The following is a 21887-nucleotide window of genomic DNA, read 5'->3' as shown; positions in this document are numbered from 1 at the left end:
CGTAGGGAAGAAATAAAAGTTGACTTGCAGCTTTAGGATTCTTCCTGCCCTGTTTCTTCAAGTAATAAAATTGCAAGTCGGAGGGAATATATTACTGCAGCGAATTCGAATGGATGTGTGGGGAATTAACTCTTACATGAAAATGTAGTTCATACGAATTTATTTTAGGAGAAGGAAAGAAGCCAGTGACCATTCAAAACCTTTGAAAAGGGGTTCCAAAAGTTAGTGATAGTATTCAGCCTTTTGAAATCATTGATTCGTAAAAATATGTTTCCTCCTTAAATCTCAGTCACAGGAATCAAAAAGATACTTGTGAAGATTTATCTGACTTTTAGTAGAAAGCCTGAGAATTTCAACTGGCTCTTGTTTTGTTTCAAGTATTTTTTCAGTGAAAGATATGGTTAGAACTGGTGCATTTCTTCCGGAATGTTGCATTGCTACCTCTTTAGTTTCGTGCTTGCGACAAACCTGAGAACTGATCTGAGGGAGGCATACACCCAGGAGCAGCCACGTTTCTTGTCTCTGTAGCAAAGTCTCCAAGCAGGGTCATCAGTGGCTCTGGAGTTGCTTCTGGGTTTCTGTCGGTAATGAACCAATGGCCCGGGCCCTGTTAGAGTCCTTGTTATTTTTTCCTTAAGATCACCCTTTCAATTTAGGAAATTTGTGTGTTTCCACGCTTTGCGAATTCAGTACAATTTAAACGTTTCTTAAGAGCAATTCCTCTTGGAGCTCCATTCCTGGACGAGCAATGTGATATTTCCTTTGCCTGTCATAAATTGACCTCTACACTACAAGCTTAGAAGTACCCATCTCCCATTAAGCAAGTAATTAGCGGTGCATTAAGGTTTTTCTCTGAATCAAAAGTAAAATGTATAGGCTGTTTGCTGCTCAGTTGAAAACACACATTGTTTTGCATGCAGGTACATGAGTCTTTTCATTGTGAATAGGACCCAGAGTGATTAAACAAGCACTCTTAATATGTTAATTTATAATTTTAATTACAACAATCTTGTATATATAGTCATTAGTGAATACTAATATAAATATTTTTCTATCTTTTTATTCATAATGCATAAACCAATCATCCAGTTACTTCTCTGAGGTTGCCTGTTTTTGTTTCATAATACAATCTTTGTTCTTAGTTATGAATGCATTTTGTTCGTTCCTGCCTTGAATAATCCCTCATTAAGCTAGTCACTTTCTGCTCCATGCTAAAAAGGAAAAATTATCATGCAAATGTGGCATGCCATATTAAAAAGCACATTACCAAACACTTTTGTTGCTGTCCTTCAATTAGTTTCCCTTCTTTGAATTTAATTCCATTTGTTGTTAAACTACTGACTTGATGTATGGACTCATGAATCTGAAGCTGCTGCCAAGAAAGTGGGGGAAAAAAAAAATCAAAGCCTCTTCGAAGAGCTGCAGAGGGGAGCTGAAATGAATTTGCTTCACCTTTGACAAGAACACTTGAACAGCTCTGGAATCCTCTGATGATCCAACTTGGCTAATTATCCAATTATTTATTTCAAGAATAAAGGCACTGTTTTACAAGTAGAGAAGTGTAAAGCAATCTGAGAAATTTGGTAATGACAGATGACTTAAGTAACTTCTAAGATAAACAGTATCTGTGCAGACTTGTCTCACCGAGTGTTTCCAGACAGCAGTTCTATCTTAGCATCAGGGAAATCCTGAGTACACGGAGGGTTTTGTTTGTTTGTTTTGCTCTTTCCCCAACAGAAATTCTTTTACAGTTTTAACCAACATGTCAAATTTCCATGGCTCTTAAGCGATGTTTAAGTTGTATTTCTCTTGATTAAAAGCTTTTGGTTCAAAGCAATACTTTTTAATTGCCTAATGATATAAGTCAGTTCTTAGGAAAGAACCGCACATTTAGGAGTTCATTTGCAATATAACTGAAAAATTCATTGCATGGCAGTAAAACAATTTACTGTTAATTACAAGGAGAAGAATTTGCTGTAGCATGCTCACAGATTGCCATGAATCATGCAGCACTCCTAGAGATTTATAACAGATGTGTAAGTGGGATGAATTAGCAGGGTTTAATAACAGAGACACAAATCATGCAGACTTCAAGGAGCTTTAATTGATATACTAGAATGTGACGGGCATGAATCACTCAGCCATTCAACAGCACTGTAACATATGGTCAGCTCAATATGCTGCATCTTAAATCGGTTGGTGAGTCGTTGGTTGTCCCATATGGTGGAAGCAATATATTTTTCATGATTAAAAAAAATACATCCATTTTTTAAAGAAATATGATTGCAAAGCATGTTTGTTATTGAACAGTCACCTGAATGCCAAACTGGGTTTTTTAATGTTTTTTTTTCTTTAACATGGCAGCTTCCCAAAATAAATAGCGGCTACTACTTGTAATACCAGATCGCTGGAGGCATTATCAGGACCAAACTGGTGCTTGTTGGCACTCTGGATCCACACAGCAAAGCCTATAGGAGAACACAGCTGATGGTAGCTCTGACTGTCAGGGAAATCCTTCAGAGTCAGGCAAAGCAAACAATATGAAGGGAAGGAATGATGTCACTTTCAGAGAAGTTCAGGAATGCCCAGATTTGCAAGTAGAATAAAACGAGTTGAATGGGAGACCTTTCCTGAGCAGGGTAGGGAAAGGGCTGTGATCCTACCGTTACCCATAGTGTAACAAATTGCATATAGCTCTTTATAATAACCTCTTCGTTAGATGCTCGGTCCTTCAGGAATATTCTAAAAGCAATCCTGGCTGACCGTCACACGGATGGTCGTACCAATTCCATGTCATTATTGAACAATGGTGTCAGGGTACGAAAACAGGTATCCTGCTACAGACGGGTTACCAGCGGCATGTAAAAATCTTTTTACTGAGACTGGAATCTGGCAGCTTTCGGCAAAGCTCTCGCAGCATTAGTAAATCTGACAGATTTGAAAAAGGAATATTGCAGCCTTAGAACTGTGGCTGCCAGAATTTAATGTCAACAATTAAAATTTATTTTGATCCTTACCTACTGTTTATTACTGTTTGTATACACAACAGACCTTACTAATACAGAGATGCACTATTAGAAGGAATTACCATCTGTTCAGAGTGAAATGCTGGCATCTGTCTTAGATGCTAAAACTAAAATGATATTATTTCTAACAAAACAAAATTAACTGCTTTTTACTCACCAACTTGAATTTTGACTGTGTGGCTGCACCCAAGCAAAAGGCTTGTTGATGAAACATGTAATGACCTCTGTCATCAGGTCTGCATTTAGATATGTGACTTTAATAGGGTTCTCCTGGCCTTTTTGGCATGCAGAAATCATACTTTTTAAAACAGCCTTTTAGCTTTATAAAGTGTTACCTATAGGAAGACATTAAAATGACACAATTAGAATATGCAAAAATTGGCTGAATCAGGGAGACTACAGTATGCAAAATATTTTGATAGATGTACCCTAAATAAGTACAAGGAAAGAAATTAAGGAGACGAAAATTCATCTGAACAAAGTTGCCGTAGGTCCTACAGTGACACCTTTAGGAAAATATAAACTGTATCTTCCGTTAGACTATTTTTAATTTTCTCCTACACTGACATATATAAAAGATTTATATTCAGCTCCCCCCCTTTTTGTAAAAGCCTAACTATCCTATTAACAAAGGTCTCCAGCTTTTTGAAGGTAGAGAATTTGGAGTATCAAGGACAATGGTAGTTTCCATACTGATGCTGGACCGGTGGTGCTAATTTCTGAGAAGCCAAACTTCAATTCTATATATCACAAAATAATAAATTGTGTCACACCAGCATTTAATGCATGTACACAGTGCATTAACTGTAACTGTAGTACATTTATTTGTGCTAGAGGAGACTTGAAAATGATTAAAAAATCAATACTTTGCTGTCAGAGAAGCAAGTGTTACGATGCATTTAAGTAGTTAATTGCATAAGCCCCATAAAAGCTTCAAGTTTGGGTAGCCAGGATGCCATAATTACAGTCCAAGCAGCTACCTTTTATTAACGGTGGACTTTAGGGGACGGTGTGCCCCGTCATCATGCCGCTGTGTGTGCGGTTCAGAAATCACAGACCCTCTTCTCCACACATGTAGGATGCTAGTTACGTACGAATTGATGATCATCAGAACAACAGCTGGTTAAGGTAGTGTTTATTCACCAAACAAGTGATTTCCCTTAAATTCTCTAAAAGCAGTGCTCTCTGACCATCCTTTATGTCTTAAGACATATTAAAGAAATCATAATATTTGTGTGCCCTGGTGTGGTGAAGAAACAGGGTGGCTCAGAGCTGAAGGGGATAAACTAGCTGGCTTCCTGGGACACTGAGAGGGTCCGGGTGTCAGATGTCCAGCATGCCTTCTGGTTTACTAATTGAGAAGCACTGCTAGAAAGTATTCAATCACAGAATTTTGAAACTGGAGGACACCCTCACTTCTGTCGTACTCTTGGACAAATGAGGCACTGAGGAACAGAGATACCAAATAATGGATTAGCCAAATTAGGGACCTGAAGAGCCAGTCTAGAAGCTAAGTTTTCTCCTTTCCAGATCAGTTCCACTGTACATGTTCTCTCTGGAAGGAAACTAGCATGCAAAACAGGGAATGGTAAAGTAGATTTGTTCTTTTTTCTCCAGAGAATAGACAGTGAACAAGGCAAGGCTGAGTGGTCTCGTGATTCTGAGGGGAGCATCCTCTCCTCTTCTGGACACTGACGGGAGAGCAGGTACAGTCGAGTGGTCGCCAACTGAGAAATCATGGCTTCCTGATCTGACATTCTTGTTTAAGTCCTGATCCCAGTGCCTTTCCATGGGTGTTTTGGCCTGGAAGTGTTTGGGCAAACTGCATTTCTTGTGACAGTTTTATATTTGTAAGGAAAAGTCAAAATCACGTTCTATTGCTAAGGTGCCTGAGGAGGTCTTATGTCAGTCTGCTCCCCACAGATGCCTGAAATGTGGAAAGCCTGTTCATTGTTGGATTCCTGTCTTCATAATGGGAAGTGGATGGTGTTTTAAGATATTAACACTGCCATGCAGTGTTCATAGGTAACAAACTCTTGCTTGAAAACAAATAAAGAGATTTGATTTTAAAGGCCTGCCATCAGCGAGAGCTTCTGCTCATTTAGGCCTCCGTTCTTATGCTATGATACTCAAACTCCACACTACATAAATTTTGCACATGTAAATTTATGCATTATGATATGCTATTAATCAGATTATAAAGTAATAAATGCTGCATAAAGCAGAATGTCCATTATCAGAGCGTTTTATAAAGAATATTTACAAATAGAAGAGCTAGACTGGAAACTGGATTACAAAGCTATTGCAAAAAATACAAAAACATTGTTAAGTTTATTCTAAGTGGAAACAGACTTTGTATGTTGTTATTCTTTGAAACTATGGATATTGAAGATCCATTTTATACTTGACATTTATAAGAGGATTTTCTAAGCAAATACAGATTTTGAATGCAGATGAATTGTATCCTTTTATGATATGTTATCTGAAATATGTGTTATTGGCTAGTAATAATAGTGCCTGTGTTTGTATAGAAATTTGCTTTCTAAAGCCTGACACAATTATATATATTGTTTTTAAAAGCAGTTACTGTCAAGGTAGTCTGCTGAAATTTATCCTCCTGTTGTAGATGAGAAAACTGAGACCCGCATAAGTTTTAGTGATTTTTCTAAGTCATGCAGAATTGGAAATTAAAAAGTAAAATGTAACCTCTAATAGTCTGCAGAGTCCTTTCCATTATTCTATGTTGTCTATTAATTCACTGTTTTGTGATTAATGAATTTATAACTATAATCCCTTTACTTTGATAGTCTGAGAAATGATCCTTTATTATTTCTCTCTCTTTGTGAGTCTGTACTTGTGTGAGTGTGTTGAATAGTTCAGGAATGTCTCTTTTTCTTTTCATCCTTCTGTGTGTGTGTGTCTGTGTGTGTGCATGTGTGTGTGTTTAAGTGTGACCAGTCTAGTTTAATTGATTGAAAATCCCGCCTCTGGTCTTAGGGGAACTGGGAAAATAATAACTCAGTGGGGTGCTCACCCTTTCAAACAGGCTAGGTTGACTCCTCCAAGTGAAACATACAACATACCAGCTGGAAGGTTGTTGTGTTTTTGTTTTGTTTTGTTTTGTTTTGTTTTGTTTCAGCAAGAGAATAAAAAATATACTCTAATTTGATTCATTTTCTGTAGTTGACTTCCTAAGAATAGTTTCATTGCTTGGTGGAATAATTCTCCCGTGAATTTAGAAGAAGTGTTCCACTACTTGTTAAAATTTAAACAGTCAACATTAATTTTTGTGCATTCTCAGTGAGGGTGCCCTTATTGATTATAATCATTTTGCCAAATTAAAAAAAAATAAGTGCACTCTCATTTTAGGAGATATTAAAATAAAACTATTGAGTTGCTGCAATTTCTTTTGTTTGACTGAATTTATATTCCTGATTAAAAAGTGAGTTTGATTATGGTATCCATGGGGGAAAGGATTCTGAATGCTATAGTGGTACAACACTTCACCATTATCCTCAACTAGCTGGGTTATTGGAGTAAAGGAATACCAAATATCAAACAAATGGGAACTTCAGGAAAAGACTACTTTCAAATGTTTATTTTTGAGAAAAAGAACAGGGGAGGGGCACTGAGAGAGGGAGAGAGAGAATCCCAAGCAGGCTCCATGCTGTCAGAGCAAGAGCCCGACACAGGGCTGGATCTCACAAACTGTGAGATCATGACCTGAGCTGAAATCAAGAATCAGATGCTTAACTAACTGAGCCATCCAGGCACCCTAAAGCTACTTTTAAACAAGGATAAAACTCTTTAGTTCTTAAGATGTACAGGAGGTATATTCATAAGTTCTCTATTTATTTCAAATGGACATCCTACTCTCAACACACCAAATATTTATAGTTTGTGATTCTCTAGATCTTTGCTATCCAGTATGGTAGCCATATATGGCTATTTAAACTTCAAATTAATTAAAATTAAATAAAATGTAAACTTCCATTCTTCAGTCCCACTAACCAAAGCTCAAGTGCTCAATATTAATATGTGGCTAATGCCTACCATATTAGACAGTACAGATCTGGAACATTTCTGTTATCAGAGAGTGTTCTATTGGATGTCATTGGAATAGATGGTGTTTTTCAAACTAAAATTTCAAATCGTTTTGTCCCAGGACACTAGGGAATCATATGTGGAAAACAGAAAATATAACAGAAGAGTTCAAAATCCTCTTTTGTGCTTTTAAATAGCAGACTTTAGATAATAAAAAATTATATAATTTGTCCTCTATTACTTCCTTGAACCCAGGACTCAAAAATCTTTGACAATTCTTCATCCTCAGTTAAGTTAATAGCCAATAATAGCCTGCTGAAATTTTAATACAAAGATGTAATTCCAAACACTGAAGAGAAGCTTAAGGGGAGAAGAAATTTCTAGATGCCTTAGATTTTTATTTTCTTGGATTATTTTGAAGATGGAACATGGCTTGTAGAGTGAAATCTTTGAGAACCTACCATTTAGCTAATTTTGGCAAGGAATGCTAAAGGAAATCATGCATAAAATTTACAGATTCATATATATATAAAGACATCTCATGGTTTGCCGTGGCAGAAGAGGAACTGAATTGTTAATTATCTAAGTTGAACATTTTGCTCTGTGCCCTCTGTTCTTTACAAAATGTTGAAATAGAATCACAATCAATTGTTTCTCTTTGGAAAGCTGGCCAAGCTTTCTAGAAAGTAACAAATGCTACTTGTTCTAAGCTGTTCTAAGGTGAATTGTCTTTCATGGTTTAAGGCTATCAAATCTTGTATTCACATCATTTTAATATATGTTTATTGAAACAGGCCAAGACTTTGTGTATGCAGAAGCCTGTGTGAACACAGATGGAAATTAAAAGTCCACAGCTTTAGTTTAGGCCCTTAAAAAGTAGGCTTGGAGGTAATGATATTTGTTCCTTTCTTTGCTTGTACCTCTCAAACCCAGCCGACCCACTTAGAGCAGGAATGAACCTCAGCCTACACACTCAACTGTTTAAGAAGAAAAATCAAAACAAAACCTTAGTTTCAATAACTCACTTGTTACTCTGATCCCCTTTCCATCAGGCTTTAGGGAAAATCTCCATCTCTGTTACTTACTCCTTGGGTGTCCCAGAAGCCTCCAGAGAATTGCCAGTGTCCCAGAACTTGAAGCACGCCGAGGCCTCGGTGTGTGGAAGGACGCTGGGTATTCTCTGCCCCTACGCACAGGCCCTGCAGTGGTGTGGTCACTTCAGAGCCCTGGAGGCTGTTGTACCTGGACCAGAGTTCATAAACCCCTGAGTTCACAGGCTCCTTTTCCTCATGTGGATGCTCTGTTTGGCTTTCAGAGTGGTTTTGCTTATTTGTCTTAATTTAAACCAGTTACTAAACTTTAAAAATCAGAAAGGTTACACATAAAATGACTATTTTTAACAAAGTAAGACATCTGGCAACTTCAGGTCATTGTTCCTTCACTATCCGCTGGCTGGCACAAATCCGTGACTCTTCACCCTGGCCTGGTTCTTCTCAAACCCCACGCTGTCTCTCGTGTCTCCAATTAGTCCATTTGAATCATCTTCTTTCCTTGATTGGCCTCTGTGAATTGCAGCCCTAAGTCGATGCTGTGTTAACACAGGGGCTCTGCCCTTTGTGATCAGTAATCACCCACGGTAGTCACTGGGAGTTACAGGCTACAGGTTTCATGAGGGATCTTGTAACTTCTGGGGGAGCTAGCTCCCACTCAGGCAAGGGAAATTTTCCAGAAAAGGGGGCAGCCATGAACCAATGGTGATCAACAGCCACGTTTGAGCACTGGGATACCAGCTTGGTTAAGGGAATCTGGGTGGGGCACCAGCAGATGATAATATGAAATGTCTTTTACCAGAATAAGAAAGAATAGAGAAATTATCTCCACAGGGAAATTTTGTTTAATCAGCAACATTTTATGGTAACTATTTGTTAGTCATTTAAATTGTGTTTAGTCCCATTTAAGGTATACTCTATCTTGTGTTTTCAGTTCTTAGAACCCCATAAATACTCCACAACCGCCTTGATTTTGAGTGTGATGTACACAAGTACATGTGTACCCGTGTGTGAGTGTCTAGAGATAGAAGCTAAGTTCTTGAATGTAACAAATTTTTTTTTTTTTTTTTTTTTTTTTTTTAATATTCAGCGCCAACCCAGCTGAGGCCTCCTGTGGTCGAAGGAATCAACAGCACAACCATCCGTGTTGGATGGCTCACACCTGAAGAACTGAATGGACCCTCTCCTACATACCAGCTAGAAAGGAGAGAGTCATCTCTCCCAGCTCCAACGGCCATGATGATGAAAGGAATTCGTTTCATAGGAAATGGATATTATAAATTTCCCAGCTCCACACACCCAGTCAATACAGACTTTACTGGTGAGTGTATTTGACATTACTTTATTGAAGAGGCACTAAGCACCAAGCTGGTTCTTATTATTTTGATAGCCCTTCATAATGAATTTTTTCTATGTTTGTCTACAGAAATACTCATTCAGACCTTTTATAACTTGATTGTGTCAGTATGTCCACCTTCTTAGTATTCTAGGCGGGAGGGGGGGGGGAAGTGAGTAAGTAGCAGAAAGAAAAGTAAAATATAGGTGTGGAAAGATAGCTTTATTTGATCAAAGTATATGCTGGAAATGGCTGTCTGACACCATTTACCAGAGTGTGTTCCTCAGAACGCTTCACGTGCTCTACCAAATAAAAAAAAAAAAAAAAAAAAGAATTCTGTGGGCAGATGAGTTTGAGAAATGCCCCATGAGGTTGGAGAGTCTCAGTACATGTCAGGTTGTTAAAGTCTCTAAAAAGAATTATAAGAGAGCTATCTAATTTTTCTTAGCCCAATATTCCAGATCCTTATTTGTTACTTTTTTAAAAGCGTGATCACTATCAGTAGGTTTTGTGGAGAGCATTATGGGAAAAACTAATTTCAGGGAAACATACCTTCTATGGGTAAGTGATGCACTTGCTTAAGGCACTTAAGGCACTTAAGCAATCTCAGGAATCAACAGAAACAATGTTTTCATACAATATTTTTTAAAAATGAAAACCAATGCCAAAAAATTCCCAATAAAATCCCAAATTTTAAAATGAAGACTGGATCCATTCCTTTCTTGCATGACCCTGTGATCCCACCTCATTTGCCTCACCCAACTCCTGGTCTTGCTGGTCCTACAATATTCCAGGCATTCTGTTACCTTTCTGAATTAGAGTTTTTAAGAATTCTGTTTCACTATAATTATAGAAAACTATAACTATTTATGTTACGTATTCCACTTTCCCAATTAAAAAAAAAATTAAAAGGAATAAGGTACATATGATTCTGTAAACTCATAATGATATTCATTTAATCCACAAGAAAGTCACTTTGGAGCAAATAGTCTTTAAAATGTTGCATATGTTGAGTACAATGAAGTGGAATTTGAGCTATAAAATGTGGCTCAAATATTATTGCTTTATTTTTTAAAGTTTATTTATTTTTGAGAGAGACAGAGAGAGAGCATGAGTAGGGGAGGGGCAGAGAGGAAGAGAGAGGGAGAGGGAGAATCCGAAGCAGACTCGACACTGTCAGCTCAGAGCCTGATGCAGGGCTCGAACCCCAAAACTGTGAGATCATGACCTGAGCCTAAATTAAGAGCCTGACGCTTAACTGACTGAGCCACCCAGGTACCCCTATTGCTTTGTTTTTATTTAAAATAGTAAACAGTTTGTTTTTAAGTGAGCCTGATGTACATTTGTAATGAATGATCTTCTAGCCAAGGTATATTGAGGTGAATACCCCTGGTCTAGTACATCAAAATCATCATTGAGTGTTAGAAATTCAACCACTGAGATCTCATAAAATGTTCCACTTCTGTTGAATATTTGTAAATGTCAAAGAAAGGAAAGAAAAGAAAAGAAAAAAAATCTGGCAAAGAAGCTACGGATATAAAGTGAAAAAGCCTTTCCTCCAATGGAAATAGAAACTGCCTTCCTGGTCCAAGATTTGGCACGCGCTGTGTTTCTTCGAGGAAACGACATTCGTTTCCATTCAGCTGGGCCTATCTGCTGCAAGTATGTCAGCTTGGATTTGCGGGCTAGCCAGCAGACAGATTTTTGATGGGATCACCTACTGTTGTTGCAGTGAAAGATAGAGTGGCCCGTCCACCGTTAATAAATTTAGTCGTCTGCACGCTCTCCCTAGCCGGCCTTATACTCTGAGGTGCAAGGGCTAGGGGCAGATGTAGCGTCTGGGAAGTTTTCCAAATTCCTCTTTAAAAAAGTTAGGCCGTAAACACCGGCCTCACTAAGCAGGATCCTTCTGTCTATAACAAAGCCTCCAGCTGCACAGAAAATGTGTTTGGAGTACACATCATTTGAAGGACAAGGCGGGGAGATCACAATTTTGGCTCGAAGTGCTCCCTAGAGGTTTGGTGATTCCCAGAGAAGAAGTTCTGCATTCAGGCACGTTCTGGGGCAATACTAGCTCCTTTTTATTAGCACCTTCACCTTACTTTTAAGGTTCTCTTTAACTTTTAAACCAGGTCTGCGTCAAATTATTGGTTTGATCCTTTGGCTCAATTGTCAGGTTTGGTTGAATAATTTTATTGAGCTGGGCCCATGGTTAAATGAAGTTTACTCAATCAATAAGCTGGGACAATTTACAAAACCAATGCAATAGCTTTCTCTAAATGTGCATCTTTCCTAAGCAGAGCAGTATGTGCATAATTCGCACCTTCCATTCATTTTACTTAAATATTCTCTCATTCAATCCCTGCAAGCCTGTAGGTAGGAATTTTACCCTCAGAGCACAGAGGAAAGGAGAATCAGTATGTGGCTTCCCTGAGGTACGACAGCTACTGAATTTCAGGGTTCGAATATGAATTGGAAGCTTCTGATTCAATGGCTGGTGCTTTGCCACGGAAGGGAAAGGCACACACGTGGACAGTTTTTTGGAAGGTGTAGAATGAGAGTATGTGACAGTAATAAGTGAGGATGGGATAAAATTATCAATCAAATATTCCTTACCCAACACTGCTAAACTTTTTTGGATTTTTCTTTCAGTTGCTGACTTTTCAGGTACAAATAGTTAATAGGGTTGGCTTATTTATTTACTTACATCTCCAAAGCCATCTAGGGATCCCATTTTTTCCATAGCAATTGATTCCAGATTGTTCTCAGAAGCTAGATGTTTAATGTCTGAATGAAATTATTTTAATGGGCTGAAGTGCTATCTGTCAAATGGTGCTATCAACTTCTTTTCTATATATCTTATGCAGAATTTTATGTCCTGAGGCAAATTTAACGAGCCAATTTTGGAAATCTCAAAAATGATTAATTGTGTTTAATAAGTGAATAATTATAAGAACTAAGATGCTTTTATTTTGAATTATTCATTTTAAAATATCAAACTCTAAAATGACTCTTGAAATATGGATGGAGATATCCAATACTCAAAGACAAGTATACAGTTATGTACATTATTGTGCATATGTTATATATAAAAAAATAAGTCAGACTTTACCCATTGATGACAAGACTTATAAATACATTCATAACATGTACTGTAGTCATGGACGATGTTATTAAAATTTCAGTATAGATGATCTCATTATTGCAGCTCAAGAAAGGAATCTCTTATATAACTCACACCTCTTCCATATTTGCCTTAAATGTTTTTAGTGAGTAGGATATAATGAAAATAGTATATGTTCTAACATGTTGCTTAATATTGTAAATTATTTAGCTTTGTGCTGTAAATGAACTCTATCAAAATTGACTTCTGGGAAGAAAAATTATTCAGGTGCATCTTTTTTAGAATCTGTTTTTGGTACCTTTTCCTTTTGAATATGAGCGTTCTTTCAAAAATCTAATCTCTAGGAAGGATATATTATCAGTCATTTACATCATAGTATAAATTTAAGATCAGGTATTAACTCCTCTACTTCTATATGAGTAAGAGTGAGCGCTTTGGGAGAAATCTGATAAATTTCAGATCCAGGCCCTGTTATTTATCAGCTACAGGTAATTGGATACACCACTTAATCGTTTCTGTATCTTTGTTTCTTTTTCTTTAAAACTGGCATGATAATACTACGTACGATAGTGATATCTAGAAGTAGGTGAGAATGAAAGGCGATAGCCACCTCCTGAACTTTGCAGTGTCTGCCATGCAGGTAACTTAAAAGTCTAAACATTAGCTGTTTATCATTACGCATTTAACAAATGTTTAAGTGTTTACCATGAGACAGGCACGCTTCTAAGAGTCCTCTGAAATTTATAAAGTTAGTATTCTATTAATTCATCTCCTGTTACACATATATTGTGCCTGAATGTTATATTTAAAGTATGAGCAATATGTAATTTCTATATTAAAATATGATATTTAATTTTGTTATTGAAAATAGTTAAATTAATCTGCCTAGTATTGAAACATTGGATAAACTATTTTTCTGTGGATCTAATCATGCTCATCTATTAAATGAAGGATTATGCTAGATGACCAATGCCTCTAACTTCTCAAATTCCAAATCAACGAATATAGAATATTTAAGTAGCTTCAAAAATTCAAAATAGAGGTTGTTACCAAAACATCTGAGTTTAAAAATAACCAGATTTTTATTTATTTTTTTTAATTTTTTTTAATGTTGATTTATTCTTGAGAGAGACAGACAGAATGCAAGTGGGTTAGGGGCAGAGAGAGGGAGACACAGAATCCGAAGCAGGCTCCAGGCTCCGAGCCGTCAGCACAGAGCCTGATGTGGGGAGCGAACCCACAGAGCTGTGAGATCATGACCTGAGCCAAAGTCAGGTGCTCAACCGACTGAGCCACCCAGGCGCCCAAAAATAACAAGATTTTTAAACAAATTTTTCAGAGATCATTTTTTCATATAATATTATGTTCATAATTTATGATTAACATAAATTTGTTTTTCGTATGGGGATACATTAATTTATAGGGATAATTTAAATGATATGGAGAGAAATACTCAATATAAAATGGGTATTCAATTCTTGGGTTATGTCAGAAGGTGTAAAGAAGCAGCAAATTCAACATAAGCTCATAATATTTTAACTAGAAAATCATATAAATACTCGTGGCAAAATATTTTTCTGGTTACATGGGGTTAACAATACTTCCTCCTTCCAAAATAAGAGTAGCAAATAGAACATTCTCTACCTTCTACAGTTGGAAGGGGTGATCATTGTGTCTTCAGAGGGAAAAAAAAAAATGCTCATTTTTTTTTCAGGAATGCAGAGTAAATCCACTTGATTTACACAAAGAATTTAGTCCTTTCCATGCAATGCTAGTAATCCAAAGGGAACCTGGTAAAAACAGCAAACTAAACTACCGCTCAGACTAGCATTCCAAAGGTGACCCTCTCTCCTTGTCACTTTTTCTCCCTATTAGCGAAAACAGGCCCGTGATCGTTTGGGGGAAGGTTTGACTATTGTCGTATCCAGCCGCCATTCACAGCCTTTTAAACTGCCTTTACTGGCGACCCTGCCCAGAAATCAGGAACTGCCTTTGGGGAGATCTTTGTAGCAAACCACTGGGGAGATGAGCATACATGTGCACCTGGATGTAATTCCCTTTTATTTGTCTTCACGGGGAATGTGATTACTGATGTTGAATATCTTGCAGATGAGAACTCTGTACACTTTCTTCATAATGATGCTGTTCAAGGACACTAAATGATTGTCAGACGTTTTTGTCTCGTGGTTTTTGCCTTCCCCAGAATGACTGAACTAGAACGCTTTAGGATACAGAAATACAATGAATTACCAACCTATGAAGAGAGAAAGGCAACTCCCCAAATCAATATTCCTTAAAAGCATATGTTTTATATATAATTTTTTACTCTATGATATATGTGCTTTATTATTATTATTTATTATTTTTAGTGAGCTGGGACATTTAAGTACTTCATTAAAAGAAAGCTCATTATAAGCAGTTATAGAGAAGGTGCAAGCAGAGTAAACTTCTTCAGATAGACTAATTAGTAAAAGCATATTAATTCTGACCTTCAACACCCTTGCTTTCCCAGGATTTGTTTTCCTCCAACAGGGAGCAAGTAATTTTACCAGAAAGTTCTTAAAATCAAACAAACAAATAAAATAATAAAACAAATAAAATGCCAAGTCCTCATAAGGCCGATTTAAATCTCAAGTTTTATTTGACCTTTGATGTTAGATTTTAGTCATAGTTACTGAAAAACAGATATATGAATCAACTATCTGGCCTAACAGTTTAATGAACAGGCAGTGATGATACAGAGAGAAAAAGGCAAGAGTAGGAACACGGACCTTGTCAGCAGAGAAGTGGGTTCCAGGCAATGAAGAGGCTCGTAATGTGTTTCTGGTTGTGACACAATAAGGAGAGCTTGTGAATATCTGGTTGAGAGCATCTATGGATTCATAGGGACGAGGGGCCAACTATGTATCTTCTTGGAATCACAGAAGTCAGACTAACCCATGGTGACTTGGGATATTAAGAAGTAAGTGAAAATTGTTTTGTTTTTACTACCTTTAATGGAGATGTGTAAAGACAGCATTGTTGGATGGGAAAGGACCATGTTTTTCCCCATTCAACAAATGCATCACAAAGGCCAATTTAAGTGACTGCATGTGTTTAAACCCTTGTATTTTTTAAAGTGACACATTTTGAAGCACATTCCCATAATGTCACCTTGTGTTTGAAATGTTAACGGTAGGGTTGGTTTGGGAGTACTACGTTCAGTTTCGCTTTTGAATTTTATCTCTGATTGCTGAAAATAATCATTTCAACGCCTGGCTTTTTCTTTCACCAAAACTTATACCAGTTGACTCTTGCTTAGGTGGTCAAATTTAATGAAATTGCAAGTTTCCCTTTGCATGAAGAAACCTTCCCTCCCTTTTTAACTTTTACAGTGTCAGTCTAGAGCAGGGGGTTACAGAGTTCACCTGTAAATGTCCAGACATTAAATATTGTCTGCTCAGCAAGCCGTGAGGTCTCTGTCCCAACTCCTCAGCTCTGCCATGTTAGTGTGAAAGCAGCCATAGGTGATATAGAAACAAATAAGTGTAGCCTCATTGTTTTGGGTAAAAACATCTTATTTACAACAAAAACAGACATCAGGCTGGTAGCTTGCCTATTTTTGGTCAAGAGTCTAGTCTAAGTTGCTTAAATTAATATGTAATTTCAGGGGCACCTGGGTGGCTCAGTCGGTTGAGCATCTGACTTCAGCTCAGGTCATGATCTCGCAGCTTGTGAGTTCGAGCCCCACATCAGGCTCTGTGCTGACAGCTCGGAGCCTGGAGCCTGCTTCGGCTTCTGTGTCTCCCTCTCTCTGGCCCTTCCCCAGCTAACACTCTGTCTCTCTCTGTCTCTCTCTCTGTCTCTCTCTCTCTCTCTCTCTCAAAAATAAACATGAAAAAAATTAAAGAAATGTATGTAATTTTATCATTAACAATGCATTTTTCTTTCTTCTGCCCTAATGCCAAGAACCCTAAAAATGAGTACAGGGTAGCTCAGATAAAAAAAAAAAAAAAAAAAAAAACAGGAGAGGACCAACACAACAAAACAGATAATAATGCTTGATAAATGGAAATGTTTGGAAACCACATCTAGTTTTTCCCAACAGGGGCTTCTGTGGCCAGTAAGCCAGCCAGCATTGACCATGTCAATAGGACCGAATAATATTTACATTTGGGGCAAACCGTTTCTGTTAGCTGATAATGCTTTTAGTCAGCTTTAAAGCATCTGCTGTTTCCTTCTCTGTGTTTATCAAGCCGAGCTGTATTGTCACCTGATATACACACTGCACATGTGTTCTCACACACTCATGTCACATTCTCAAACGCACTGTTCCCACCAGGTCCCCAGGTTTTCTACGCGGTCTCACATTTACCTACTTCAGTTGTCCAATGTCGTCACTTACGATATGTTTGCCATTTAAACATATTCACTAGGGCTTCATTGCTAAAGAAAAAAAAAAAAAGTCTCCATCTTTTTTTGTTTAATTTTATTTGTTTTTGAGAGAGAGAGACCGAGTACAAGTGGAGGAGGGGCAGAGAGAGGAGACCCAGAATCCGAAGCAGACTCCAGGCTCTGAGCCGTCAGCACAGAGCCCGATGTGGGGCTCCAACCCACACACTGTGAGATCACTACCTGGGCCAGCCAGACCCTCAACCTACCGAGCCACCCAGGCACCCCAATTGTCTCCATCTTTTAATGGCATTTAGCATCAATATAATAGAGATTAATTTTAGTTTCTTCTTCTTCCTTAAATGGGTAGACAGAGGAACTTTGAACAGAAAAGAATCATCATAGTCAGCAGTGATAGAGAAACTAGCCCCTATGAAAAAGTTGAATGAAGTGAATTATTTTGTATATATTTTTTGGAAAAAACTAATTAAAAATACTTAAAGAGCTATATTTACTCTTATGTTATAACCATGAGGATAAATATATAACACCCACAGAGGAGTATAGCTTAATTTCATTTCTACTAAGCTTGAAATTCCAATAATATTGTTGCCAAAATGCCTTATCTTTCAAAACTATGTTCTAGTGGTCTGAAGAAATGTTTTACAAAATCATGCATTAAGAGTCCCATGCGAGCAGGGAAACTTCGAGTACAATTATGCAGACCACAGTTAAGTTCCGCACATTGAAGGCAGTTCACAGACATGGCCCTCAGGTGTTTGTTTGGAGATTCAAGAAGGGAAACTCAGTTACGTACATTGTCGTGACTAAGGAACAGCCTCATTTAAGTCCTTTGGCTTTAACTGCAACTGGAACAGAGAGGCATAAAGAGGAAGGAGGGGACAAAACCCCTGAAGAAACATTCTGGCAATGGTGGCCATGCCAACCTCACAAAGGGGGTCCTGGGAGAGTTTCATAAAGGAGATATAGGGACTTATGGGAGGTGTGTAAGAATGAATGGTTTAATGACCCTTCCTCCTACACAGGCAGAAAATTGAAAAAGAATGCAGATGCCTCCTTCTTGTCTTCTGCTTCTCTTAATTTTTCTCTGCTGAAATCCATTCATTCTTCTGTGTATACCACTGTGTCTACCAAAGTGAATAGCACCGATTGCCTGACATAGAAACCTGGGAAATTTCTTGAATATGACTTCTCACACCCTTTCTCACATTGCACCCATTATTCCTCCTCTGGGCATTCTTTCTCTTACACAACTCTTGGAACCATCCATTGGTCCTATGGCTACTCCCTAATCCCGGTCTGTGGTGTGGGTCTCCTTACCAACAGTTTCACTCTTTTTCTAGGCTGGGTCTCTGATGAATAAGCTGTCTTGCCATTCTCTTGCTTAAAACCTTTCAGTAGTTTCCCATCGAGATGCCCTGCATGAAGTCTTTGCTGCTTACCTTTCAGCCTCATCTTTCCATCCATGTATCTCCTGGTTTACCCTCCAGCTATATGACTTTCAGTTCCTGCTGTCTGAATGCACCACTCCATCTTAGAAGCCCAGGTCTTAGAACAGACCCATGCTTTTGCCTGGAATGCCTTCCCTTCTTTGAATGGGCTTCTTTTTCATTTCACAGACTAATCCTACCTATCATTAAAGTGTCAGCCGAGCTGTTCCTCTCAGTGGCCTCCCCCCACCCCATACCAAATCTAGATTAGGGGCCTCTCCTATGTACCACCAAAGAAAACAAGAATTTCTCTGTTGTATTCCTACCACACTCTATTAGAGTTGTGTGCTCACTTACCTAGATCCCAAGCGGACTGAAATGATGACCGTTTTCTTCTAACATTTGTCCTTACACAGCATAGGACCACATGTGCAATAAATATCTGTTGAATAAAGAATTAGCTAAATGAGATAGATAGAGAAGAGGGAAATTTGTAAGAAAGATTGCTTAGCTGTAAGAATGACTTAATGGTAAGATTCACAGTGTGTTAGAATATATTACATAATCTTGAGGCCTACCTTGTTGGAAGTTTTGATGGCTTAGTGATAACTCCATTTGTTTTGATTCTGTTGGCCTAAGATGCATAAGAAAGTGTGTTTTATGCTATATGGTACTTGAGGTGAAAAGAAATTCTTATTAATGGTCCTGAGTGGCTGGTGGTGTTCCTTCCACGTCAATTGTTTCAGCAAGAGTGCTGTATCAGGAATTGTTTTCTGCCCCACAGCCCTCGCATTGTGCTGTTGGAAACTAGGTGTTGTGCGTCTCTTAGATACAGGATCTCCTTAGGCTTATTAAATTTTGAGGTTAATGAATATTTTGACACTTTTACCTATACCTATCATTAGGGCTTATTGCAATAGGTTTAAGATGACAGTCATAATAAACATATATAGTACAATAAAAAGCACTTTTAATCTTGAAAGTGCTTTATAAACAACAGTGATCAATGCTATGGATGGATTAACAGCATCCAACTGATTGAATTCCATTTCAAGGGCAATGGATGTATTGATGTCGGTATTCTGGTGCAGAAGGAAGGAAGCAAGGGCAGCGGCGTGAAAAGTGCAGGTTCTGGAGTCAGATGCTCCGCGTTTAAAATCTGGCTCCCCAACATGCTGTGTGCAACTCGGCATGAGTCACTTACCAGCTCTGTAGCTCAGTGTCCCCATCCGTAAAATGGATTATTATAGGGTTTTAGTGCAGGAATCACCATAAAGGGTTGGCACAGGATATATTTGTGGTCACTGTTATACATGCATTTATGGCTGACGTTTTTAATTCAGAATTTCACAGTATGTGCCTTTCCCTTCATACGTACATTTTACGTGCCCAAACCACATAAATCTTGATGATACTCCTTTATAACTTCTCTCTACTACATATCTCTGATAAGTCACTTTCTTTTATGCAATCTGTGAACTTCTGACCTTTGTGTTTTTAGCTGCCTTTCTTCTTTCTCTAGAGACTTAGATGCTCCACACCTCATTTCTGCATTTCTAGTGGCTACCTTTCTATTTTAACATGCACTTATAAATCTAACTCTATTTCCTCCCTTTTCTTCATAATCAGTCTTCTCAAAAAATAAGATGCTCTGCATGTCCATTCCTCACTGCAATCACTTCTCAATCTGTCGCTTACATTTCTTCTCCCACTGCTTCATTGTAAATGCCTTATTCAAGATTAACAGTTTTCAAAATGCAACTTTTTACAATCCCTACCCTATGTGCCCCTCAATAATAATGGCACCATTATATCCTTTTAAAAATACAAAGAAACCAAATAAACCCCACCAGGTTCCCCCTGCAATTTTCTGCCAACTGTTTTTCAAGTCTTTTGGCTCTGTTTTCTATATCTAACTTTAGATGAAATAACTCAATCATTTTATCAGTCCACACGCAGACTTTTCTCCATTTCACTCCATTTGCCCGATGCTATCATTGGTGTTTCAGAGAGAGTATTGAGCAAAACAGGTAGAGTCCCTAACCTTAGGGAACTTAAAGTCTTGCAGGGAAATCATTCCTCAAACATGTAATTAGATAATTACAAGTGATTTCTGTCTCTAGCTATGAGAGACAGAGCCGTCTCCTGCTGTGCAGGATATCAAAAAATCCTCATGCTGAGAGAAAACAAGAAAAGAAACTAGATACAATTTCTTAAAAATATGATTGTTTAGAGACAGTACTGAGTAACTAGGACTACAAAGGCATGGGAGATTAAGGCCCCAGAAATAAGGAAAACCGTTTAGTAAGACTTTGTCTTTGCTCTTTCCTTCTGTTTTATTTGCTAGTCCCAAATTGCATAGTCTTGGGAAAATGAAAGCATGGTTTGAGAGACAAGAAATTACGGTTCAGGGCCTACCATGGAGGAAGGGGCTGCTAAATCCATCAGGCTTTCAGTTGAAATCCTATGAGTAAGAGAAAACCAGAAACAGACCAGTCTTCTCAAAGCCTGAAGTAAAGCCTCAACCCATCTCAACCCATCTCAACTTCTGATAGGATAAAAGTTATCTTCTGGCCAAAAATGTTTCAATATTTGCTAAAAGGAGATAACATTATCAACAAGAGTCTATATAATTTTTTATACATGATATCTTATATTCAATACAGAATTACCAGGAATACCAAGAAATAGGACCAAATAAATAAAAAATAAAAATCGATCTTGAAGTAATCTAGATATATTGAATATGTTATATATATCCAATGTGTGTCATTATATATATATATATATATATATATCACACTCATACACACTACACGTGTGTGTGTGTATATATATACATATATATATATACGTATATATATATGTGTGTGTGTGTGTGTATACATATATATGTGTGTGTATATATATATATATATATATATATATATATATATATAAAGACTTGACAAGAACTATGATTAGTGTTGTCAAGAAGATAAATGAAAAGATGCAGAATTTGACAGAGAATTGGGGTATATTAATATAAGAATTCTAGAACTAAAATCATAGCTAAATTAGTATCTCAGTAGATAGAATTCCAGTTCCATTCATGATGGACTGAAGAGTATTAGACTTATTATTTTAAACTACAAAAGTTTGAGCACATATTAGGAAAAGGGATAGTTGAAAAGAATAATGATCTATTCCCAACTCAAGAGGAAACCAAAAAGAAAGAAAAGGGCAAATAAAATCCCCCCAAAATTTCAAGGAGGACTTAATAAAAATAAAATCCAACATCAATAAATCAAAACACACAAAATATAATGAAGAAAATAAAGAAGACTATGTGACTCATCACATAACCTAATAAAGATGAAATCTAAATTATTCCCATAGATTCAATAAACACCTTAGATAAAATATAATATCTATTCATGATAAAATTCTCAGCAAACTAGAGAGGAAACAACCTGGTGAGTGCATTTTTATAAAATACTACTAATA

The 21887-nt window shown here is 37.4% G+C and overlaps 1 protein-coding gene across 1 annotated transcript in view; it reads left to right on the top strand.

Annotated features, from left to right (window-relative positions):
• The window catches only part of USH2A (usherin), a 743753-nt gene that overhangs the window by 228564 nt on the left and 493302 nt on the right, over nt 1-21887 (top strand). The window contains exon 22 of the mRNA XM_042925179.1: nt 9210-9440. Within this exon, the coding sequence (XP_042781113.1) occupies nt 9210-9440 (231 nt within the window). The remainder of the gene's footprint in view (nt 1-9209; nt 9441-21887) is intronic.

The sequence above is a fragment of the Panthera leo genome, chromosome F3, assembly GCF_018350215.1.
Source record: "Panthera leo isolate Ple1 chromosome F3, P.leo_Ple1_pat1.1, whole genome shotgun sequence".
Lineage (NCBI taxonomy): Eukaryota > Metazoa > Chordata > Mammalia > Carnivora > Felidae > Panthera > Panthera leo.
This window is presented reverse-complemented; position numbering and strand designations above follow the sequence as displayed.